This window comes from Hippichthys cyanospilos, chromosome 7, assembly GCF_059441005.1.
Source record: "Hippichthys cyanospilos isolate Australia breed blue-spotted pipefish chromosome 7, RoL_Hcya_1.0, whole genome shotgun sequence".
NCBI lineage: Eukaryota > Metazoa > Chordata > Actinopteri > Syngnathiformes > Syngnathidae > Hippichthys > Hippichthys cyanospilos.
In genome coordinates this window covers 22,987,999-23,013,097 of record NC_142375.1, presented here as the reverse complement: position 1 = coordinate 23,013,097, position 25,099 = coordinate 22,987,999, and the positions used below count along the sequence as shown (strand labels likewise).

General features: G+C 49.0%; 1 protein-coding gene across 2 annotated transcripts; it reads left to right on the top strand.

The window, feature by feature from the left end:
• Nucleotides 1-776: 776 nt before the first annotated feature.
• Nucleotides 777-25,082, top strand: dchs2 (dachsous cadherin-related 2). 2 transcript variants are annotated; one of them, XM_088420182.1, is made up of 23 exons: nt 777-2,451; nt 2,927-3,745; nt 4,142-4,336; nt 4,617-4,851; nt 5,656-5,892; nt 7,638-8,067; nt 8,547-9,133; nt 9,983-10,170; nt 10,616-10,715; nt 10,853-11,022; nt 11,568-12,384; nt 12,804-13,043; nt 14,733-14,867; nt 15,250-15,459; nt 15,546-16,406; nt 16,620-16,736; nt 17,450-17,661; nt 17,813-17,964; nt 18,067-18,197; nt 18,256-18,542; nt 18,853-18,994; nt 19,950-22,194; nt 22,288-25,082. In XM_088420182.1, exons 1-23 carry the CDS (start codon nt 1,549-1,551, stop codon nt 22,391-22,393), a joined length of 9,519 nt encoding a protein of 3,172 aa, XP_088276308.1. In that variant the 5' UTR covers nt 777-1,548; the 3' UTR covers nt 22,394-25,082. The 2 variants fall into 2 exon arrangements, with proteins under 2 accessions (XP_088276308.1, XP_088276307.1); XM_088420181.1 differs by having other exon boundaries at nt 19,950-25,082.
• Nucleotides 25,083-25,099: the final 17 nt, after the last annotated feature.

Below are 25,099 nucleotides of genomic sequence, written 5' to 3'. Positions count from 1 at the left end.
CATTAACTGGCAAACATGAGCGAGTACATAGAGAACAGCAAACTTTGAACTTATGACTCACAAATTAAGCCGAATATAAACATCAGAAATAAATAACGAGCTTCTGTGATAAATACTGACTGTGCACAGTTCATTAAAAAAATCAAAATGATAAAACTACAATCCCATGACGTCATCCACGATGTCGTCATGGGATTGTAGTTTTATCGTTGCAACAAAAACACTTGATACAACAGTAATGATCTCACCCAAAATTGCCAATCAGTTCATACGGACTGTTACTCTTAGTGTAGTCCAATGCAGCGCTCTGCTGCCCTCGTGTGGACGTATCTACGAACGACGAAAGGCAAAAAAAAAAAAAAAAAAAACGTTCTTATGGATTTTTATGTTTATTTATTTATTTGTAATGGAACTATTTCGTGTGATTGCCTTATCTGGATTGTAGGCTCACCTTACTATTTTTTTATTCTAAATTGGACTGACGAACAAAAGATCCCTTTGCTTTTTGTTTTACAAAAAAATAAAGCAAAACAATGGGAGCAAAAGCATAAAAAAATCAAAATTTACACATTTTATATATATATATATATATATATATATATATATATATATATATATATATATATATATATATATATATATATATATATATTTATGTAGAGAGAGAGAGAGAGAGATTATTTATGGAAATGTTTTTTGTGTGTTGGCCATATCGGTTTGCAGGTTTACCGTACAATTTTTTTATTTTTTACATGTATTCCCTCTAAGTAGGACTAGACAAGTAAAATATCTACTTTGTTGTATGTGTTTTGTTTTTTTTACAAATGAAACAAAACAAAACAATGGGAGCAAAAGCAACAAAAAAAAAATGCTAAAGGTCAAATATTTCAAATTTAATGGCACAACACAAGGGGTTGACATAAGAAAGAAAGAAAAAAACAAGTCCGCGCTGTGCCTAGCGGTCCGCGTTACAGTGTGTCCCTTTGTGTCTTCTACACGGTCACCTCGGTGCACGCTGACGTCGGTGTAATCTCCCGTCCCGATTAGCGGGGGGGCAATGGCAGCGGGCGGCACAGATGGGGCCACGCAGTCACTCGGGGTCGGGGCGCGCCCGTTGACCCGTAGATGTCCGCAGGCATTTCAACTGGAGACATGTGATTTCTTTCTTTCTTTTTCATAGAATCCGGGGATGTCCAAAATCCATTGGCGAAAAGAGAAGACTACCTTTGACCTCCCTCATTTCCCTGTTGTCCATACGTCAATCGGTAAGACGCTCCTCAGATTCGCTCCTAGTCGAGACGCAAGAATTTCCCTTTGATTTGATTCTGGAATGCAGTGTGATCGTTCCGCCGATTATGTCCAAAAATACTTTTCAATTGATCTGGTTTTATTTTGACAAAAACCGTCCAAGTCCAGTTCAGTTGTAATTCACCTTTAATTGGATTTGGTGCAACAAACCGGAGTGGAAAAAAGTCCAAATGGCGTTTGCATAGCTAGCCCCCCCCCCAAAAAAAAAGAAATTGGACCTCCCTGGTCAAATCCGTAGAGATGTATCAACAAAGTGCCTTCCTGTTGCTGATTGCGGCGCTCTTGCGCGCCCGCTCGTGGGCCGACGTCGCCAACCTGACGCTGTCCGTCCCGGAAGGACTCCCCGCCGGCACCGTGGTCGGCGATCTGGCGACCGGCCTGAGCCTGCCGACCGTGGGTTTTTTCATCTCGGAGAGCAGCGACTCGTACGTCCTGCGCGATCTGGAGATCCACCCGGACACGGGCATCATCTCCACCGCCACGGTTCTGGACCGGGAAAGCCGCGGGAGCTACCAATTTGCGGTGGCCACCCTGGCCGGGGAGGTGGTGAGAGTGCGCATCAACGTAGAGGACGTCAACGACCATTCGCCGGCGTTCCCTTCGGAGGAAGTGGACCTGAGGGTGTCCGAGTCCAGCCCGCCCGGTAGCCGCTTCCGCCTGGAAGGAGCTCGGGACCGGGACGAGGGCGAGTTCGGCACCCAGGGATACCGGATCCGAGAGCCCGGTATGGCGGAGGTCTTCCGACCGGAGCGGCGCGGCGCCGCCCAAAACCATCCTAGCCTGGATCTGGTTCTGGAAAGGAGAGTGGACCGAGAATCTCGGGACTTTTACGGCCTGACCGTGGAGGCCTTCGACGGCGGCGTCCCCGCCCGGACCGGCGCGCTCCGGGTCAACGTCTGGGTCCTGGATGAGAACGACAACCCTCCCGTGTTCAACCGGAGCAAGTACGAGGCGTCGGTGGCGGAAAACGCTCCGGTCGGGTCCTCCGTGTGCCGGGTTTACGCCTGGGACCCGGACCGGGGCGACAACGGCAGGGTCAGCTACGAGATGGACCGGCGACAGGGCCGCCCCGACCACTTCTTCTCCGTGGACGAGACCACCGGGGTGGTTTTTCTCAACCAGCCGCTGGATTTCGAAGCGCAGGTAGAGCTCGCCTATTACTTCGCCTTCATCAACTATTTCCGTTATGGTTGAACGCATATCTTAGACGGCAGATAGCAGGTAACCGCTGAACTGATCGCGTCCGTCCCCTTGATCTGGCGGCGAAGCAAGAAATCCAATGAGGTTTATCGTTAAACCTCCAGGTGTCAATAGTCTTACGCTCAATCGTCGCCATCAAATAAATTCCATTTGCCAGCATTTAGGAATGAAAACACGGTGCTGTTTGGAACCTTTATCTGCCTTGACAACCTATCATCCTTTTTGGCCTCTTAGTGTTTTTTTCTATCGTTTAAGATCAATGGCCGGAATCGGGTCGAAATTGACACCGAGGTGTTAAGCTAGCGTCGGGGTCGACGGCGCGATAAGCGGTAACCGTTGTTAATTACCGAGCCGAAACCGGGTAAAATTCAGTTCAGGATGTGTGAAGATCCGGTTTTCATAAGGTACGTTGCGGCAGGCTTTCCACGAGCTGATGGTCACGGCTAGAGACAACGGAGCCCAGCCGGAGTCCAGCAGTACCCTGGTGGTCGTGGAGGTCCAAAACATCAACGATAACGGCCCGGCCATCAGCGTGCTGTTCCTCAGCGAGACCGGAGACGCCGCGGTCTCCGAGGCGGCCGGGGTCGGAGACTACGTGGCCAGGATTTCCGTGTCGGACCCGGACGACCGAGGGGAGATGGTGTCGGTCCGGCTGGAGGGCGGCGACGGGAAGTTCGCTCTCGAGCGGACGGACGACTTTGTGTACGCGTTGTGCGTCCGCGCTCAGCTCGACAGGGAAGAGCGGGATTTTTACCGGTTGGAGATCCGAGCCTCGGATTCCGGAACCCCCCCTTTGAGCGGCGAGGCGGTTCTTCTCCTGAGAGTGGCCGACGCCAATGATTGCGCCCCTGTCTTTGAGAGGGAAACGTTTGCGGTCCGGATCTCCGAGGACGCCCCGAAGGGGACCTCCGTCATCCGGATGGAGGCCCGGGACTCGGACCAGGGAGTCAACGCCGACATCGTCTACTCGCTCCCGGAGTCCGACCGGGACTGCCCGGTAAGCGTGGACCCGAAGTCCGGCCTGGTTTCGACGACCGGAAACCTGGACCGGGAAACGCAGCCGGAGGCCTGTTGCTTCCTGGTGGTGGCGGAAGACGGAGGGGAACCCGCGCGGTCCGCCACGGCCACCGTCAGCCTCGCGCTGAAAGACGTCAACGACAACGAGCCCGTGTTCCGGCGGAGGCTCTACCGCGCCACCTTGATGGAACACAGCGCCCCCGGGACCTGTTTTCTACAAGTACGTACTTCCCGTTATGGGGGTTATGGGGGGTGCTGCATGTACCATTGTCCGTAGCTATAACAAACATGGCCGCCCCCGGAGGGGTGCCACCCCCCATGTAATATCCTTTCATGCTAAATAGACCGATGAGTATTTTTAAAACTTTCTGTTGGCCTTTAAGAACACATTCAGTTGCAAGTTTCTGAAATTTACAATCGTTTGACTTCCTTTTTTCATGAAAATCTTACGCACTGTCCCTTTAAGTTCATAGATTACTTAAATACCAAAAGTGATTGATTTCTTTAGTACTTCATTCATTCATTAAAAAAATTCTTCATTCAAAAGCCATTTCACACTTTTGGTAGTCCAAAAACTGACACTAAACTAGGAGCTTCCCCTGTATTTTTTTCAAAGGTTGCGGCAAGCGACGCAGACGGCCCAGAGTTTAATGTTGTGGCGTATTCCCTGCCTGATGACTTTGAGGAGTTGGATAAGAGCCGGAACCCGTTTGACGTCAATCCCGAAACGGGAGAGCTGTGCGTTTCCCGGGACATCGATAGAGACGCCGGACAGACCGTGTACGACATTCTGGTCAGAGCGGAGGATCCGGTCTGTATACTTTCTTTATACTGTATTTATAGTCATTACAAATGATGGAAATTTGCACCATATAAAACCGTTATAATGACGTTTTAATAAGATTTGTTGCATTGATTTTCCTGCCGTTTTTGCGACATTCCATCGAGCGGCGGTCAAACTATGTCAGCAACCGAAAATTCTTTGTTGACTTGAGTTTCACCTCAAGACATTAGGTGGCGGTAGAGACCAATTAATGGCTATGTCTTATATGCTGTTCTTTTTGCGGCTGTTCCTGTCCCTGTCTCGGTAGGGAGGCCTCTATACGCACGCGTACGTGCACGTGGAGATCCAAGACCTCAACGACAACGCGCCGGCGTTCAACCCCGAGCGCTACGCCGCCAGCGTCAGCAGTCACACGCCGCCCGGCGCCGAGATCCTGGCAGTGATGGCCACGGACCTCGATGACGCCGGCCACTTCGGCCGCATCGCCTACTACATCCTGCCCGGCCAACACTCCGCTCTTTTTACCCTCGATGAGCAAACTGGTAATTATTTTCATCGAGTTTGTAAGTTTGTAAGTATTGTCATGTATTTTTCGGACTGTGAGCCGCAACTTTTTTCTTATGATTTGAGCCCCGCGGCTTGTACTTCAGTGCGGTTTATCTGTTTTTTTTTTTTTTTTTACTGGCCACCAGGGGTCCGTTTTTGACCTATGTTTTGTTTTTTAGCTTTTTTATCTGATTTTAGAGCGCAATTAAGTACTTTAATCAATTAAATAATCAATTACTTTATGTATTGTAGTGCTAATGTAATCGATTACCTAGGGCAGTAAAATAATTGATTCCTTCAAACGTATTCCATATACAAGCCACCATTTTGAGACTCTCCATTCGAAAAAATACTTAAAAAAAAAAAAAAGAAAATTACTATTATTTCTGCCCCAACAGATTTTAGTCAAGTACTTTAGGTAAGATAATCCATTATGTTATGTATTTGTGTTAATGTAATCGATGGCTGAAGTCCCAAAAGTAATCGATTGCTTAAATAATTCTTCCATTTATTTTGAGACTCTCCTTTGGCGAAATGCTTTCAAAAGGACAAAAAAAAAAAAAAAGTACCTGGGATTGAAGGTATGGGCTTAAAAAACGTAAAAATACGTCTTCGGGAATGAATGGGTTCACGTGTGCCGTATGGAATCAAGTGCAACTTGGAATGTATTTATTTCAAACATGCAGTCGATAAAGAAAAAAAAAACGTACGTATGCCAATTCTTTGCGGAAATATCTGATGTTCCGACCCGCGGCTTATCGCGGCTTATCCGTCTGAAAAATAGGGCGTGTTCCCAACAGGGATTCTTTACCTGGCGTCCTCTTTGACCGGCCTGGCCGCCGGCAGCGTCCACTTGGCCATCGCGGCGCAGGACGGCGGTGGCGCGTCATCGGTCCGAGCGGCCCAGGTGGCGGTCCGCGTCTTGACGAGCGTCCGCGCTCCGCCCGTGTTCCAGACGTCCCGCTACGCCTTCACCGTGCCGGAGGACGCCCCGCCGGGCACCGGCGTGGGCGCCGTGCGGGCCGCCGGTCCAGCGGGTAGCTCCTGTCACCTAATTCAATTAGAAATCACCTTTTGTTAACGTTCAATCCCAAAGACATCTTTTTTTTTTACATTTTATATAGTCGCAGACATTTTGCTTGACCCTCCTCTTCGGTTTGTTTGCTAACAACAGCAATAATGTCCCCGGGTCAATTTGACCCGGAGGTGTCTTTAGTCACCCAAATGTGTCAGAAATGCAAACAGTCAAAATGCAATATTTTGCTTTAACCAATCATTTATGTTCATTTTTATGTTCAACGGCAATAATGTCTCCGGGTCTATATGACCCGGAATTGTGTGTTTTTATCCAAAAACTAACAAGTAATAATAACATTTCATGTCAGTTTGACCCAGGGTTTCAGAAACCTTTTTGTCTGCTTACAATTTATCGAAAAGTTTCAGATTTTTTTTTTTGTTTTTGTAATCCAGGTAACTAACAAATTCTGTAACCCCCCTTCCAAAGAGCAGTACCTTGGGTCATTATGACCCGAAGGGTGTCGACTTATCTAAAAGAGCCAAATACACCGTTTTTTTTTGTTTTTTTTAGTAAGACCGCTTACAAAGTCAGAAATTTACATCCACATAATGCATTTGTGCAATAATAATAATAATAATAACAACATTACAGGTCAGTTTTAGAACCTTTTTTGTCTGGTCAGTAACAACAGCTAATGTTTAAATATCTAAAAGTTTCAGAGTTTTTTTTTTTCCTCTGTAATCCGTGTGAATAACATATTTTGTAAAACCCCCCTTTTTTATTGTAAACCCACTCACAAAGTAACAGATTTAAACCCATATGCTACATTTGTTTCCCTGGAATAATAATAAGATTAATAATAATAATAACAATACAGGTCAGTTTGACCCGGTGTTTCAGAAACCTTTTTGTGTATAATTATCCAAAAATGTCATAATATCTTTTTTTCTGTGTAATCCTAGTATCTAATAAATCTTCTAACCCCCCTAAGAAATAGCAATACTATCTTGGGTCATTTCGACCCAGGTTTTGCTAACTTATTAAAAGTTGCAAAATGTGAAGGCTGTATTAGTCCTACACAGTAAAACCTTCAATATTTCCTTTTCAATTTCAACCGGGTCGGTTTGACCCACAACATAAGAGGAGGTTGAAAAAGTGCCATTTTATCCAGGCGTGAAGAAGCAAACAAGAAGACTGCCTTTTAATCTGTAATCCCCTTTAAGAAGTTCGCCAGATGACAAATAACAAATGTACGTGCACTCGTGCGTGTGCGTGTGAGATATAAATCAACCGAGTGTGAAGCAAAGCTCAAGATTATTGACAGTAGAGCAGGCAGGTGAGGCCACTTCATTAATTAACGGATTAATGCTTTATCCTAAACCCCAAACGACGCCGTTTGCCGTTAATTAAAGATTGTCTGTAATCTCATAAGCGCGCTTTGCCACAAACACTTCATTCGAGGTCTCGTTTGTGAGACGCTACTTTATGTACCAAAAGGGACCTGCAGATGATTTGTTCTTTTTTTGTGTTTGTTTTATAAATACAAATACAATAAATACGACATCACTATTAATCATAAAATATTAGCGTTCACCATAAAGCATTTCAAGTTTTTCATTTCTTGTTTTTGTACTTCACAAAATCATCCCCCGGGCCGGAATGAACCCATTTGCGGGACAGAACCGGCCCGCGGGCCGCACGTCGGACACCCCCGCCTTAAAGGCTCCCAAATCCTCCCGACTGACGCCAGCCTTTCCCTTGCAGACTCGGGCCAATCCGTAACCTACCGCATCTCCTCCGGCGACCCGCGCGGTCTGTTTGCCGTGGACGCCAAGTCGGGCCTGATCAGCACGGCCAAACCTCTGGACCACGAGACCGTACCGTACGCCCTGCTCTTCCTCCAGGCCTACGCCCCATCCTCCTCGGTCTACGGCGGGGCGCGGGCCAACATCACCGTGGCCGACGTTAACGACGCGCCGCCCGTATTTCCCAAAGTCCGGGATGCCGTCTTTATGCCTGAAAACACGCCGCCGGGCACCGCGGTCTACATCGCCCGCGCCCGCGACCACGACAGTGGCGCCAATGGGCGGGTGACCTATGGCTTGAGGGGTCGCTACGCCGGGGTCTTTGCGGTGGACCCCAACTTTGGAACCGTGACGCTCAACCAAAGCCTGAAAGCGGAAGCTCGGGAAAGGTAGAATGACCCGAAATAAGCGTTCGTATTGTTTTGTTTTTTTTTTCCCAGAAATGGCCCAACACAGCGGTACCTCTACTTATGAACGCCTCTTGATACAAAAAATTCAGCTTAAGAAACGGCGGAAGAATATTATCTCTAGTAATGAAAAATATGATCTCTAGTAACGAGAGAAAATTCAGGATACGATAGGCGACATTGTTGGCATATAATATGAGACACGGGCACTCGTGCCTGCATGACTCTAATACGTTATCACAATCCGTATTTTTTTACGGTTTGTCATGCCGTTTTATCATTTCAAAATATATCGGCTTGTCATAAAAGTGAGATGTTTTTTGCATGGGTTTACCGCGGTCTTCCACTTTTCTTCTCAGAAAAATGTACACGTAAAACTTTCATGAACTTAACCTCTCTGGTTTGAAATGCCCTCTTTGAGTTTTATCGGCATTTTTTTGCCTGCGTTTTTTTTCCTTCAGCCCACTTGTATTGGAAATCAGCGCCGAAGACGGCGGCCATCCTCCGCGCAGCGCCGCCCTGACGCTCACCGTCAACGTAGACCGGGCCTCTCCGGGCGACAACCTGGCGTTTGAAAATCTGCTCTACCAGGTGGAGATCGGCGAGAGCTACCAAAGGGACTCAAGGGTGATCCAGGTCGGGGCCCACCGTCTCGGCGGGGATCCCGCCGACGCCGTTGCCCCGGTTTACTCCCTGGAGGAGGAAGCGGGCTTCCCTCCGTTTCCCTTTCGGATACATCCCGGAAACGGCTGGTTGTACCTATCCGACCGTCTGGACTACGAGCGAGAATCTGCGTACCGCTCCCGGGTGGTTGCCGCGGCGGGCCAAATCACGGCGACGGCAACGGTGGCGGTTCTGGTGTCGGACGTCAACGACAACTCGCCGCTTTTCCAGCGGGCCGCGTACTACTTGGCCCTGCCCGAAGGGCCGTGGCCTCGGGGTCGAGTGGGCCGAGTCACGGCCGCGGACCGGGACTCTGGGAAGAACGCTCAGCTGTCGTACATCCTGCTCTCGGACGGGAACTTCTTCCGCATCGATGCGGAAACGGGTAAAGCTACTACCTAGGAACATACTAGTTATCTACCGACGCAACCTAGCAATTCCTGTAATTCCCCATATGTAAGAAACACTTTTTTCCCCCAAAAATGAAGGCTAAAAAGCAGGGGCGCATGCGATAAACCACAGGTGTGGAACTCCAGTCCTGGAGGGCCGGTATCCTACATGTTTTCAAACCCTTTCCCTCAAAAACACCTGATTCAAATGATTGGGATCATTTCGAAGCTCCCGCAGAGCTTGCTAATGAGCTAATCATTTGAATCAGGCGTGTTGGGGAAAGAAAACCGGAAAAAGTGCAGGACAGCGGCCCTCGAGGACTGGAGTTCGACACCTATGCTCTAGACCACAGGTGTGGAACTCCAGTCCTCGAGGGCCGCTATCCTACACGTTTTCAAACCTTTTCCCTCAAAAACACCCGTTTCAAATGATTGGGATCGTTTGGAAGCTCCTGCAGAGCTTGCTAATGAGCTAATCATCTGAATCAGGTGTGTTGGGGAAAGAAAACCGGAAAACATGCAGGATAGCGGCCCTCGAGGACTGGAGTTCCACACCTATGCAAACGGTAACTCTGTCAGCCACATAAGCCGAGTTTTGACGCACAGATTTGCATTTTCATATCGGCCGTATTCTTACTTACAATAATTACCGTCGGGGGACGTCGGTTGGCTGTCGCGGCTAGCGGCAGCTCGCGTTCGCCGAGGTGGTTAGCGCATCGTTTCCAATAAAAGAAGCGGGCAGACTGAACCGACGTCCGAGTCCATCCCAGTTCACACGCGGGAGGAATATTACTAAGACCAAGAGGAAAAAGTTACGGTGTCTGCGACTGATTATCTGTGCGCAGGTGAGATCGTCAACTGGGTGGAGCTGGATAGGGAGCTGCACAGCCAACACACCCTGGAGGTGATGGTCGTGGACCATGGCAGTCCACGACGCAACGCCACTGCCAGCGTCCACATCCTGGTCACTGACGTCAACGACAACGCGCCGCTCTTCACTCACTTGCCGGCTAGCAAGGAACGCAGTGTCTGGGTAAGCGCTACGCGTGCGTGAATGCACAGGCAGATTTTTACGTCACGGTTGTGAGAGGCGGGCGCTTCGTCAGCCCGTTTTGATTCCAGTGCGTAAGACTGGCTGGTATTCAACAAATTAGGTACAAAGAATTATTTCCTAAATTAATCAATGACATGACGTGTAATGTATGTGGTAATTAAGTACTAAGTATTGATTAATTTACCTGAGTATTAATACCCCTGTGAGATTTTACCAGGGTTTCTGCAGTTATCAGCGAAACCTTTTTAATGCTGTGACAAGAACAGTACAGTTTTCTTTTCAAATGAAGAGCAAATTAATTGGAACATGAAGCAACTTTTGCCAAATCGCGTTATAGTGACTCCTTTGCAAAATACTGCATGTCTTTATTTTAGTTTCATAGGGATGCGCAATATCCGTCTGTATTTTTTATTTTTAATTTCAGCTTTCATCCGGAATACCAACAGGGTCTTTAGTCACCAACGTATTTGCCAAAGATTTGGATGCGGGTGAAAACGGAACCATCACTTTCTCGTTGCTGACCGGTAAGTCATTTCAACTCGACGGGTTTCTATCAAAAGCTGTCCATCCTAGTCTTGTTTTTTTTTTTTTAACTTTCTTCTACGTGTGTGTGTGTGTGTGTGTGTGTGTGTGTGTGTGTGTGTGTGTGTGTGTGTGTCAGCGGGTGCAGAAGGTCAACGTGTGAGACATTTTGAGATTGACGGTAAGAGTGGAGACATCAGGACCACGTCTATCTTCGAGCGCGGAGCGGAAAAGACTTACGTCCTCCAAGTGACAGCCAGGGATGGCGGGTCCCCGCCACTAGAGGCCACTGCACTCATTCATGTCCAGGTACACTCGCGGTTTCGACTTGCACCAAGGAGGTTTAATCCGACCTGTAACAACATTTTGTGAAGAAAAAAAAAAAATTGGACCAAACGCATGAGTCTCCTGTCCATAATCAAAAAAGTATCTTCCTTTTACAAGCAATGCAAGAAAGTGGAAAAACATGAGCGTTCCTGTTAGCATTAGCGTCTAGCTAGCTCAGCGCAGGTGAAATCCTTCGATGGACTTTGATGGCGTGTATTTCTTTTTAAATTTATTATATTTACAGCTCAGCAGTTAGCGCAAATTGCTTTAGACGTGACAGCGTGACTTCTTCTTCGGGAGTTTTCAACTTCCTTTCTCCCGTATGTCCTCACGTGGTGCCATCCAGTGTCCAGATTGAGACACTACAGCGCCATTTAAATCAGTTTATTTTCTTTGCTCTTCACTGTAGTCCTTGAAAAAGAAATTGTACAAGCACATATTTTGATGGGGGCATTTAAACATTATTTCTTTTTCATCTTACGCTAATGTCAATCAACCGGAAAACTCTAAGTTCTAACCCCTTCCAGGTGTACGGGTCAGATGAGCAGTCTGGACAAGCATCCTCAAGAGTCCTGAGACATTTGAGCGTCGGAGAAGACGACGCACCAGGCACCGTCATGGGTTCTGTTAGCATGGTGCCCCCCGGGAAGAAAGCCAGCTACTCCATCACGGACGGCGACGAGGACTCCCGCTTTGGCGTCAACTCCCGCTCGGGCGACATCTACGTCTACCGGCCTCTGGACTACGAGGTAGAAGCCCGGTACTCGCTCACCGTGCTGGCCGAAGACGACGCCGGCGGGAACGCGACGGCGCTGGTGTTTGTGACGATAGAGGACGCCAACGAGCACCGGCCGCGCTTCCCCGACAAAATGATTGCGTTCGCTTTAAGGGAGGATGCGGGAGTCGGGGCGCCGGCGTTTGCCTTTTGCGCCACGGACGAGGACGGGACATACCCCAACAGCGCCCTGAGGTACTCCCTAGCCTCGTCCTCGGGTTTCCCGTTCCACCTGGACCCTTGGACGGGTAGATTGGTGGTGGCGGCGCCCCTGGACCGGGAGGCCAGCCCCGCCTACGCCTTCACCGTGACCGCCAGCGACCAAGCCAAGGGGCGGGGAAAGCGGAGGCACGCGTCGGTGACGGCCGAGGTCTTTCTGCTGGACGTTAACGATAATCGGCCCGCGTTCAAGTCGCCGGATTTGGTCCGGGTGGCAGAAGACGCGCCCGAAGGAAGTCCGCTCCACCGTTTTGTGGCCGTGGATGCGGACGAGAAGGAAAACGGGACCGTTTCTTACGTCGTGCTGGCGGGAAACCAAAGAGGGTTGTTCACTCTGGAGGAGAAAACAGGTATAGTGCCAACCTACCATGCGACTACCACTCTCTTCAGTCATTCACTGCCATTGACGGCTATAGACGTCAAAGATCAGTTTTTACTACCCTGACATTGAAGAAGTTGATAGTTTTTTTCAATTGAAAAAAAAAAAAAACAATCCTAATTAGGGGTGAAACCAGTCCCTGAATAATTTGAGTACCTTGGTTCAAAAAAGACCCAAGTCATTCACTGCCATTGACGGCTGAAGACGTGAAAGATCAGTTTTTACTGCCCTGGCGATTAATGAGTTAAAAAAGTTGAAGCGAATTGAAAAACAATCCTTCTAACGAGGGGTGAAACCAGTCCTTGAGTTAGTAGAGTACCTCGGTTCAAAAAATGCTTTTTGCAAACCCTCGAATCAAAGCTAAGTTCAGCTCACGCTTTTATTGAGCAGGCCTCTTGTTGCTCTCGGCACCGCTGGACTTCGAGACGGCGCGTTTCCACCGGCTCAGCGTGGGCGCGGTAGACGGCGGCCAGCCGCCGCTCTCATCCAGCCAGACGTTGACGGTAGAGGTGATGGACGTCAACGACTGTCCGCCTGTCTTCACTCGGGACGTCTACGTCGCCAGCGTGGCGGAGAACAGAGAGCCCGGAGAAACCCTGGTCCAAGTTTCCGCCACCGATGCGGATTCAGGTACTTCTCCTTGGTCTAAAGATTTTAAAGAGTCTTAATATTCTCAAGAGGTACCCCCCCCCCCCAACACACCTTCTTCAAATAGTACTTTCCACAAATCACCTTTATTCTTCATTTGTGATTGTCTATTAAAAAAGTTTGACTGGCTAATTGGATTGTTTTGTTGACGTTCCCTTAAGCGCAGCTCCATCTAGTGGCTGCATAATGCAACCCCAGTCATTACTGCAGCTTCTATTTTATCTGCCTTATAATGCAGTGCGCCCTCTACAAGAAAGCAGTTTTAAAATAGGTCATTACAGTGCAGAAAATATGCTAATCTTGAAGTTACTGTATATAGGACCCATTCATACTTTTGGCATCATTTTCTGAGATTTAAGGAATTACGGTAATCCGCGGAGTCCAAAATATTCCACGCTTGGGGTGAGTCTGGCACTGGCAGTGTCATGGCGTCATTTAAAGACTGCGATGCAACGGTTCATGAAAAGCGCCACCTCGCGCGGTACGAATTAAACAGAAGAAGTGGAAATAATCCGACACGTCTAGAGCCCTAATCAGCGCTGTTTATTTGAAGACGGGGGGCCTCGGCCGGTCCATTTATTTGGCTTGCAGCCGCCGACACTGCAGCTCTGTTGCCGCTTGGATGGGAGTTTTTCTTTGGGTGGGGGGCGGGGGTCACCAGGGGGTTCTTGCAAACATTCTAGGGGGTGACCGGAGTCCAAAAACAGCAAGCAGGGGGCTCATACTTGAGGGGTGGGGGGTTCTTTAAGGGCTCCTCCATGTCCATAATCAGTGCCATCTGTGACAATAAAGTCTGCCTGTCGTCCGCCATTAATGACTCGAAACGTTCGGATTACACGAACGTCTTAGTCGAAGCGAATGTGACGTTTTTTTTTTTATATCGAAAGATTGAATTTAAAAACAAGTCATTAAAATGTTTCATAAAAATGATCAACCCGATATTTTGGAGGGTTTGATCCAACATCAAAATGTTGGTCAATTGGCTATTTTTTTTAACAAACTGTTTTCAAAGTAAATAATAAAAAAAAAAGTTCAGTAGGCAAAATTAAAATAAATAAGACATTTTGTGACATTTCTATTGCCAAATGAAGAACTTTTTTTCATTTGGCAAAAAGGTGTCAGGGTTAGGGTTATAATATACTGTAAAAATACTGTTTTTCATTGAAAAAATAAAAAATAAATACAACAAATGTAAAAAAAGTTAAATAGTTTTTAGGGTTTTTTTTTTTTTTCAAAAAGGAGCATGAAAGAGCTGTTTCTCAGCCAGTAGATATAAAGTTGATTGTATCGAATAAAAAATAGAAAAATGTAAAATGAAAAAAAAAACATGTTTTAAATAGGCAGACTGCACTGCACACTAGTTGTATTTGATATATTTTGACTTGAGAAAAAAAGTTACTACTGTTGAAATTGATGGTTTTGTCAAAAATCTCTCTTTTTAACTCATTCACTGCCAGTCTAATACAAATGAAGCTTTCGATAGCCGTCAATGATAGTGAGAGTTGATGAAAAAGCCACTTACTTTACCCCCACCCCCCAATAGGGTAAGATTGTGGGTTTTTAATATATTAGTTCTCCAATAATATTGCAGCAAATTGGAAATTGTTTGCAAGTTAGCTAGCAGGTGAGATTTTGTTGCCGTTATTGACACTCGGTGACGGCCTTCCCCAGCGGAGAACGGCGCGGTGCGGTTCAGTCTGCTACCGGGTCCCGGCTACGAGTTTTTCAGCATCGACCCGTACACCGGCCTCGTGACCACAGCGGCCTTCCTGGACCGAGAGCGACAGCCTCACTTCAGCCTGCGAGGTAGGACCGCCCGTCGTATTCATTTCAGCCATGTAACAAGAAACTCTTTTCAGATGCGCGCGGTCAGCCCGAGCGTGAATTGTAGTAACGGGAAAAAAACGAATGATGTGAAGAGGTAACTAAAATTATCGCTGGCTTTTTGACGCGCTGAAATAATCGAGCGTGCGGAAAACGGAAAAGGAGGTTCAGCTTTTAGGAAATCAAAACGTCAAGACAATTAGCGGCGCGTCCCGATACTTTTGTCCGTTTTGGACCCGAAAACGAAAAGCGCTAACGATTAAAGGCCGGCTGACGTAAAAGTGCGGCGGAATCACGCCGGATGCGTTATGAAAGTGAAATCATCAAAAATGTGCTCGCCGCTTCTGCCGATTCCCGCCCGCAGTCCAGGCCCGCGACAGCGGCCCGCGGCCCCTTTCCGGCGTGGCCACCGTGCGGTGTTCCGTGCTGGACGACAACGACAACCCGCCGGGCTTCTCGCGGTCGTCCTTTCGGATCGGCGTTCCGGAAAACCTGCCGCCCGGCGTGGTACGCGCCGTCCGGGCGTTTGACCCGGACTTCGGCCACAACGGCACCGTTCGATACTCCATCCTCGGTGAGGATGGAAAAAGTCTTTTTCGATTTTCCATTTCGATGTTTTTTTTCAAAGACCGCGTGTAACCTCTGTGATAATTAATCCAGGCGAGGACCACGGCGTCTTTGCCATCGACGGCCGCTCGGGGGCCATCAGGACCCTTCGGACTTTGGACCGCGAAGACCGTGGGAACTTCACGCTGACCGTCCAAGCCCGTGACAGCGGCCCGGTTCCGCTTAGCTCCACCGCGCAGGTCCAACTGCTCCTCCTGGACAAGAACGACAACGCCCCGACTTTCACCCTGGGCAGCTACCGCGCATCCGTCAGGGAGGACGCTCCGATCGGGACGGCGGTCCTGAGCGTCACGGCTCTGGACCCCGACCACGGGTCCAACGGCGAGGTGACTTATTCGCTGACGAACGAGGGCGGCCGGGGGATGTTCTCTGTGGACGCCTCCACAGGTACTATCAGGACTACCGAGACTCTGGACCGCGAGACCGGAGAGCAGTTTTACCTCCAGGTCTCGGCGACGGACGGCGGGAACGGCGGCCCGCTGAGCACGGCGGTGTCCGCGATCGTCTCGGTGGACGACGTCAACGACAACGCTCCCGTCTGCGGGCGCGATCCCGTCGACGCGATAGTCTCCGCCGAGACGCTTCCGAACCGAGCGGTCGCCACGGTGACGGCGACGGACGCCGACCGAGGCCCCAATGGGACCGTGCGTTTTTTCCTGCCCGACGACGGCGAGGACTTATTCGACATCGACGGAGAAACGGGAGAAATTTCATTGAGGCGTAGGGTGAGGGCGGGGTTCTCCGCCAGAAAGTTGCGAGTGACGCTATCGGATCGCGGAAGCCCTGCGCTGACGTCCGGCTGCCTGGTCTTCGTCCGCCTCCAAGGAGAACCCGAAGACTTGAAATTTACACGCGAAATCTACAACGCCACCATCGCGGAAAACAGCAAGGCGGGTAAGTGGCGCTGTCATTTTCTGGGATTTCAGTCCAGTATCGAAATAACAGATTTTTTTTCTCCGCGCGACATAAAATTTGGTAGGCCTGAATAAAACCACAAAAAGTCTCAAGAAGCCATCCTAGAAACCACACAGGAAGTCTCCAATTTTGTTTTGCTCTTTTATCGACGCCATCCGCCGTTAGCGTTGTTTTTTTCTTGATGTTTTCCAGGAACCTGGATCACCACGGTTACTGCCGGTGAACAATCCAGTAGCCGATTGGAAAAGATCTCATATGCCATCTTCCCAGAGGACGACAACAACGTATTTTCCATCGATCCTCACACAGGTAACGGCCGGCCGGCGCCGGCTGTCGCCGCTGCGGCCGTCCTCATACTACCGCCGTTATGCTAATTTCACATTCGCTTCCAATCAGCCCTTTTCTTTTCCATGACGACATCGGCAAAAACTTTTTGATTTCGTTTGCCGGAAAAACGTCCGCACCATCTCCCGTTGCCAAGTGCAAAATGTGCACTTCATCTTTGAATTGTTTCCCGGCCCCAAAATCGGGGATCTTGTTCCAGCCACCCTTAACACTTACTTGGCATGAAACAATAGAGATACTCTGTTTATTTTACTTCTACTATTGTACTTATTTTGGCCCGTTTGTAAACATATTCCAGCTGGTGCCATCTGTTTTGTTTAGAAAATGACGTGCGAATCAAAACTTGCCATTCATAACCCACAAATACGGACGACGCGTCCGTGTCTCGGTTTCGCTGGGCAGGTGCTCGTATAAAAGTAACGTAGCCCCAAAAAGCGGCTTTCTTTTAGCGATGTGAAAAATATCTAGCATGACAAAGCCATGCTTGAAAATGAACTGAAAGTCTGCGATTGTGCTATCAAGCGGTCATTTTCTCCCCTCCGGCTTTGAAAAAAAAAAAGGATATGCGGTATTTTTAGAGATCTAGTTTCACTACCACATGCCGTACGTGACGAATTCCCACGTTTGCTTTTTCCCTGAACACATATAAGAAGCGTATGGGGTTGCCGATGTTTCAGGTGACATTCGAGTACGGAAAGACAACGCGTTGGACTTTGAGACAAGCCCCCGAGTGGAGCTGGTGGTTTTGGCGGAGAACGAGCGGCGGACATCCCACTGCAAAGTGGGCATCACTTTACGGGACGCCAATGACAACGCCCCCGTCTTTGAGAACGATGTCTACCGAGCCGCCGTGCGGGAGGGCCAAATGCGCGATACCTACGTCACGCAGGTAGTCAAAACATACAATAAGGTCTGCATACGTCCAAAAGATGCTTTGAAGATTTGTCCGACACGGTCTTCAAACCTTTTCAGATCCCGGTCAACATCGCAACATCACTTAACGTACAAGCTACTATCAAATATTTTGATATTCCATGCAGATTTCAGCCTACGATGCAGACAGCGGGACAAACGGGCAAATGGAGTTTTCTATCATCTCCGGGAACCGTAACGACGCTTTCATCCTGGACTCTGTTAGCGGGATCCTTGCCACCAACGCCATGCTGGACCGTGAGATCATATCTTCGTACAAGTACGCTAAAGCGAATCGGAAGAGCAAACGATGGTCCGAGACCGGGGATTATGAAATCTCTGGGCCAGATGGATGCGTGGATGATTTTCGGTGCCATTTCAGGCTGAAGGTGCAGGCGATAGACAAAGGAAGCCCCTCACTGAGCAGCAGCGCCGTCATCTGGCTCCAAGTGGTGGACGTCAATGACAACAGCCCCGCCATCCCCCCCTTGGAACCTGCGCTTATATCCGAGAGTAAGCCCGGCACCCATCTGATGGGGCCTTCAAGCGTACTTAAAACTCTACTCCATAGATCTACCGGCGGGGTACGCGGTGACGCAGGTGACCGCGAACGACGTGGACCTCGACCCCGTCTTCACGTTTACCTTTGCGGGAGACGCCGGCGCGGAAGGCCCCTTCGCCGTGGACAGGTACGCCGGGGTGGTCACGCTGACCCGACCTCTGGATTTTGAGCAAGAGGCCGACTTCACGCTGACCATCTGGGCATCGGATTCTGTCCATCGGACCTCTGGGGAGTTGAAAGTCCAGGTGCTGGACGTCAACGACAACAGTCCCGTCTTCGACCAGCTCTCGTATCAGGTTTGTGGGACCTATTGAAACACAACAACGTTGGAGATACCTGATTATTTTAACCGCAGTCGTCCTAGTACCACTCACCCAGGACTAACCCTAACCCAGGACTTAAGAGTTAGGGGTGTTGGATTTCCATTTTATTCAGACGGATACAAGTACAAGTACTCAAAACTCGAGGACTCGCCGATTTAAAGTCGTTATGCTACTAGTACTTTACTTTTAATACGCACAACATCTATTGAAAAAAACAACTGCTCCAAGGGAGCGTCCGACGCTAGTATCGATCAGAAGTTAACTTATTACTTTTTGCTTCAAGGTGGAGTTGTCCGAGCTGACTCCGCCGGACACGTTTGCCTTGAACGTGTCGGCCAGCGACAAGGACTCAGGGCTGAACGGCAAGATTAGCTACAGGCTGCTCTCATCTCCTCTACGAGGCTTTTACGTCCAAGCGCATACCGGTAAGACGGTGAACGAGCCCGGCTCCAGGAAACCCGATGCAAGTTACAAAAATTAACCGTCTGTATTCTATAGCCGCGTCCGAGTTTCCTCTCTTTATTTTTGGAACGTAGTCAAAACATGCAACTCTTTCTTTTCTAAGAGAAATTCATGGGTTTAAGAATATCAACAATAAATATGAGGATAATGCTTTTTTTCCCCCGGTTTCCTGAGTGTAAAAAGTGAAACCAATACCGACATCCGATACTCAACTTCCCTTGGTAAAATGGCTTCCTTTTCTTCGCGAAACAATAAATAGCCCAGTGAAAATTAATCAAGCCTACGTGTAGAAAATTCAGCGCAGCGGGGAACTAAAGCCGGATAATAAATCGGGCGGTTGGGTAATATGTTACGGGGAACGGCGAACACATGGTTTTGGTTAAAATAAAGGAGGCGCGCGTTAATGCTAACAAGAGAAAGGATGTGTTAACAGTTCATGTGTTACGGCAACGTTTTAGCATGCGAACGCTTCATATAAATCGAGACATTTTAACACTGAGTGATCATTTTTCAGGTTGGGCCTCGTTCCCCTTTTCCGCCGGAGGGTACTATTTGTCAAGCGGGGTTCCGAGTAGGCCAAGCGGATACTGCACGGAGAACGTAAACCACTGCCGGTTCAGCAGATTTGTCGTCGTCGCATGGCCGTGCTTTTATGTGGCTAATGTTAGCTTAGCCGTTGCTCTGAATGGACGCCGCCATGTTGGGCGTTTAGACGCCGGACTCTCGCTCGAGGCGAAAGGGTCGCACAACAACGCCACACATCGATGCCGCCGCCCCCGTTTTCAGTTTGCCCGTAATATATGTTATATGTAAATAAGTCCCGTCTCCACAAAAACAGTAAAAAACGAATCTAGTTGGCACGCCTGCTAACTTTCTAGCTAGCTTGCGGTGCTAACCTCTTACTTGATTTTTCTTCAGGATCGGTTTTCACCAATAAAGCCGTCAAGGCATCGGCCAACATCAACCCCGTTCGTCTCCTCATCGAGGCCCGAGACGGAGGAGATCCTGTCCTCACCGCCGTTACCTCCGTCGACGTGCTGATCCTGGACACCAACGACTACGCGCCGCGCTTCCTCCAGGACGTTTATACCGTCACCGTCTCGGAGGACGCGCCCATCGCCGCCACACTCCTGACTATCTTTGCGTCCGACCGAGATGGGAGCCCGGAGAACCGGCGTCTGGACTACGCCCTCGTTGCAGGAAATGAAGAGGGGCCTTTCTGCTTGGAAGTCAAAATGACGCGAGAGGAGAATCGGATGAAAAATGTCGGCCAGCTGGTACTGTGCGGCCCACTGGACCGCGAGACTGTTAAGAACTACGAGCTCACGATAAGGGTATCCGATCGAGGGACGCCAAGTCGCAGCAGCTCCGCCGTTGTCACGGTAATCGTCTCGGACCGCAATGACAACGCGCCGGTTTTCGCGAGTGCGGAGTATCACGTCCAAATCGGCGAAAACAGACATGCTGGGACCCCCTTGACGCAGGTCAATGCGACCGATCCCGATTCGGGAGCGGGCGGTCTGCTGCGCTACGACATCGTCTCGGGAAACCACGGAGGACGCTTCAAGCTGGACTCCGCCTCTGGACTTTTGCTAGTCAATTCATCACTAGACTATGAGGAAGACTCTGAATATATCCTCACCATCAGGGCGTCCGACGGCGACGACTCTACGGAAGATCGGAATGCGGCGTTCGCCCTGGTTTTTATCGCGGTGTTGGACGAAAATGACAACGGTCCCTACTTCCTGTTTCCTACTTTAAACTGCTCTGTGCCGGAGAACCTCCCGGCGCTCACCCGAGTCTGCTCCGTCAGGGCTGTCGACAAAGACTCGGGCGCATATGGACAACTCACCTACTCCGTCCTGTCTTCCTGTTTCTCAGATTTTGGTGGGGTAGAGAGCAAGGAGTCTGCTTTGGCCCTGGACCCAAACACTGGTGATCTTCACACCCGGCGGACATTGGACTATGAGCATGAGAGCGAGTACTGCTTGGTAGTGGAAGCCCGGGACAAAGGAGACGAGGCGGCGAGCGTCCAAGTGCGCGTTTCTGTGAGGGGAGTGGACGAGTTTAGTCCTCTCTTCACCCAGAAGCTGTACCACTTCCTACTGCGCCAGGACGCCAAGCTGGGGGATACCGTTGGCTTTGTGAAGGCGCTGGACGAGGACGGGGGTACGGACGGGGTGGTGGAGTACTCCCTTCTGGACCCTCCTCCATTCTTTTCCATCAATAAAACCCTCGGAGCCATCTATGTGTCGGGGCCTTTGTTCCACAGACGACGCGGTGAGGACGTCCTGGAGCTGACCGTGTCCGCAAGGAGTCCCCGACCAGGTTCCAGGACAACTTCCTGTCACGTTTTTGTCAATGTCTCCAGCTCAGGCGAGGCGGCCACTAGGCTACCGCTGGACGGCCACATGCTCGGTCTCAGCCTCTCTCTTGCCATAGTCCTGGTGATCCTCAGTGTCTTCGTCAGCTTGGTGCTCAGATCCAAACTCAAAGAGGCTGGCCTCAGAAAGATCAACACTGACCTGACCCAACTGGACCGCCCCTTCTCCCTGCAGGACATGAAACCTGGCATCCTAGTGAAAAACAGCCACGGGTCCAACTGCCAGACGCCGTCCGACTGCAGCGGGCGCGGCTCGGCGGAAGGCGAAACGGCCGAAGACCAGGAGATCAAGTGGATCAACAAGTACGACGGTTGTGAGCGAGATGGGAAGCGGATAATGAAAAACCCAGACGGGGATTCCGCATCCTGCCGCTCGGCGGATGTGCGCTTTTTATCGTCCGGCGTACGTTTGGTCTCGGGACCGGCCAGCATGGAAAGTCTGCACAACTTTAAAGAAGAAGGAGGAGGTGAGGGACTCCTCGTAGGGATTAGAGACAGGAATTTAGAGGGGAAATCTACAGATACTAGTTCCTCTCTGGAATTTCTGGATGGGAGCTACAAATGGGACTACCTGCTGGACTGGGAGCCCTGCTTCCAGACGCTGGCTTCAGTCTTCACGGATATGGGGATGCTCCCGGATCAGGAGGTCCGAGGGTGCGACGGGGACCCGGCGCATCCGCCGCCACTCATAACGTCTGTGGCCCAGCCGGGAGTGCGAAGCGTGCCGCCTCGCAGGCCGTTGCGGGCCCCCAGCCCGGCTCGCCGGCCCTCCTACCCGAGGTACGCGTACTCCCCCTTGGCCAGGAACACGGGACTCACGCCCACGGCCATGACGCCAACTTTCTCCCCTTCGCTTACATCGCTCACCATCAGGACCCCCAGCACCTCTCCGGTTTTATCCGACGCCAGGGTCGGCGGTATCAGACTGGACTCGGGGCCTCGCGCCGCGAGCCTGCTAGAGGCGGAATTCCAGGTTTGAGCGCGTGTTTAGCTTGAGTGTCTTTTGAGCTGACCATTTCCAGAAACGTGGAGTCCGGCAGAAGTGTGATGGTCCCAACAGAATAGGCCACTCTTTCGTTTGGCTGTAGAGGCCCAGGAAACAGGTCATCTTCTTCACATTCTGTAAATGATTTTGAACTGGTATTCAGAAATCTTTTTGAAAATCTGGTCACCTTAGTCCAGGTCGTTACAAAATGCTGGAAGTTCATCCAGTGTGGCTCCTTGATGTTCTGCGCCGACGCGTACCCGCCGAAACCTCGAGCAGGCGTCTCAGCCGAGACAATAAACACTGCGGCCCTGACCCGCCTCGTAATCACCTGGAGGTGCGGCCTTATTTATTGACTTCTCTTTTATTTGTGATTCCAGGCCGATGGTGGAGATCTCTCGGCGTATCAGGTGATCTGGCCAAAAAAAAAAAAAAAAAAAGATTTTGGGGGTGTACTCCCTCCTCCCAAAACACTCACTCACAGCCTGCCTAAAGTGGATCGCAATCACATACTTAGTCAGTGGCCAACGTTTCCAAAAAGTGCTTGAACACAACACAGTTGCGGGTATGACATGATGGGAAAAACAACATAATAATGTAGATGATGGATATTATAATTACTTTACGACAAATTAACAAATACATAGTGTCCTTGATTTCGATTATAAATAGTGTGTGATTGAAAGCCGATGGGAAATCATTCAAAATATGGTAAAGGTGACGAGGGATCGATGCTGGGAGAGGTGCTTTACTGAAAGCTCAAATAAAATATGGATGTATATTTGACATGAACCGTATAAAACTATATACCCATACGGCAGCTTTTGAACAATGGGTAGTACGTTTTATTTTGCCTGGTCTGATTCGAAGCCAACAAGGGAATATTTTGTTCGGAACTTTAGCGATGTAATCTGAGAGCGCGTTTTAGGCTGCTGCTTGGAGGGGGGGGTTGGCGGCCATGTGAGAGTGAGAGGGTCAAAGTTGGATACACAAAGCAGCCCCGAGCGTCGCATTTGGATTCAATCAAATCACTCATGCAATGTTGTTGGGGTTTTTTTTGTTAGGTTTTGTTTTTCTTGCTGCTGCTCCTTCGTGATATGAAACACATGGTCGAAAAATGGCACTGCGGATTTTTCAGCCACAAAACGTTAACAGAAATGGCAGAAACGAGTATATATATATATATATATATATATATATATATATATATATATATATATATATATATATATATATATATCGGAGCAGTCCCTTCAAATCAGTTTTGCGATTTTATGATTGATTTTTCCTCAAGTACATGTTTGAGCTAAGTAACAAAAATACCGGCACATGAACTATTTTCATGGGACTTTTGAACTCAACCGTTAGATTGATGAATGGCGAGGCTGTAACGCGAGGCCTCAAGTGCCAACGTCGCCTGGCGTCTGCGGCGGCCAAGGCAGGTGACCTCTGAACCCCCGTGGAAAGCAGCGGGGCTTATTTCAGGGCCGGAAACGAGAGGGCAGGTGACCCGCCCCTAAAAAAAACAAAAAAAAAACCCTTCAGTGCTGAATAGGGTCACGGCGTTCATTTTAGCCTTTGACGACACGGCGGGAACCAAAAGTGGTGAGGCAAACAACTTGAGGGTCAAGTTGTTCCAACCCCCGCGGCCCTCATACGTGTCCCTGACCGGAAAGTCTAAAAATGGCCTGGCGGCCTAACAGGACTAGCAGCGGAGTCCTGCTGTTGTGTTTTTAGACAGGCAAATTAAACAGGACCCAATTAGGACCCCATGTTGACCTTTTGGACCGTGACGCACAAAAGCGGCAGTGTGACATGGAGACGCTCCAAATTAAATTATGTTGAGAGTAGAAAACACGCTTTAAGAAGTGTTTTTTTGTTTTGTTTTGTTTTTTACCAAAATGCTACCTAGTAATCTAGTTGTTTTTATTTCTCTTGGGTCAGTAGTTTCGTCTGGACAAGAACAAAAAAAATTGCTATCGTAATTTGTTCATTTCTTAAAAGAACCTATTCTGTTGCGGAAGACTGTTTAAGGGGTTGGAGAGTGAAAAGAAACACACGTTTTTAGTGTGGATAGGGTTGCCTCAGTCCCCCCCCCCCCCCCACCACCACCACCACCGCCCCGCCCCACCCCAGTGCCCTGAGGTGCACCACAATCCTACTAATGATGGAAAATGAACGCTCCATTGAGCGGACTTCACCCCCCCCCCCCCATCCACCCCCCTTCATTGCGGCCAATTTGGCTGCAGTGAAGCAAACGCGTCAAGTCGCTTTTGTTTTGATTTGCTCATTAAAGGCTGACAACGGAGACAAAAATAAAACCTAAAAATCCTCAATAAGGTTTTGTGTAATGGTAATTTTGATACTTTAGTACTTGAACGACTAAAGTAATTGAGTACTTGTATGAATTATTTTATTAGTCATGGACAACTTTAGTCTTTAGTACATGAGTCTTTAGTACTTTATTACCTAAATTAGTACTTGATTACCTAAATCAATTGATTATTTTTGTACTTAAGCACTTGTAGTAGTTTAGCTATCAAAGTAGTAGTAGTAGTAGTAAGTCATTAATTATTTATTTTGAATTCAGCATTTATTTTGGACCCACCTTGAGCTGGGCACTTGAAAAAATATGTATATATAAAAATAAAAAAACGTATAAATGTGTCTGGGATTGAATGAGTTGGATGCCCCCCCCCC

Excerpts from the sequence above, each read along its gene's own strand:
- dchs2 (XM_088420181.1), top strand. The coding sequence starts at position 1,549 with ATGTATCAACAAAGTGCCTTCCTGTTGCTGATTGCGGCGCTCTTGCGC. Across the intron at positions 15,460-15,545 it reads CGTTCGATACTCCATCCTCG|GCGAGGACCACGGCGTCTTT; the intron begins GTGAGGATGGAA and ends TAATTAATCCAG. Across the intron at positions 18,995-19,949 it reads TTACGTCCAAGCGCATACCG|GATCGGTTTTCACCAATAAA; the intron begins GTAAGACGGTGA and ends ATTTTTCTTCAG.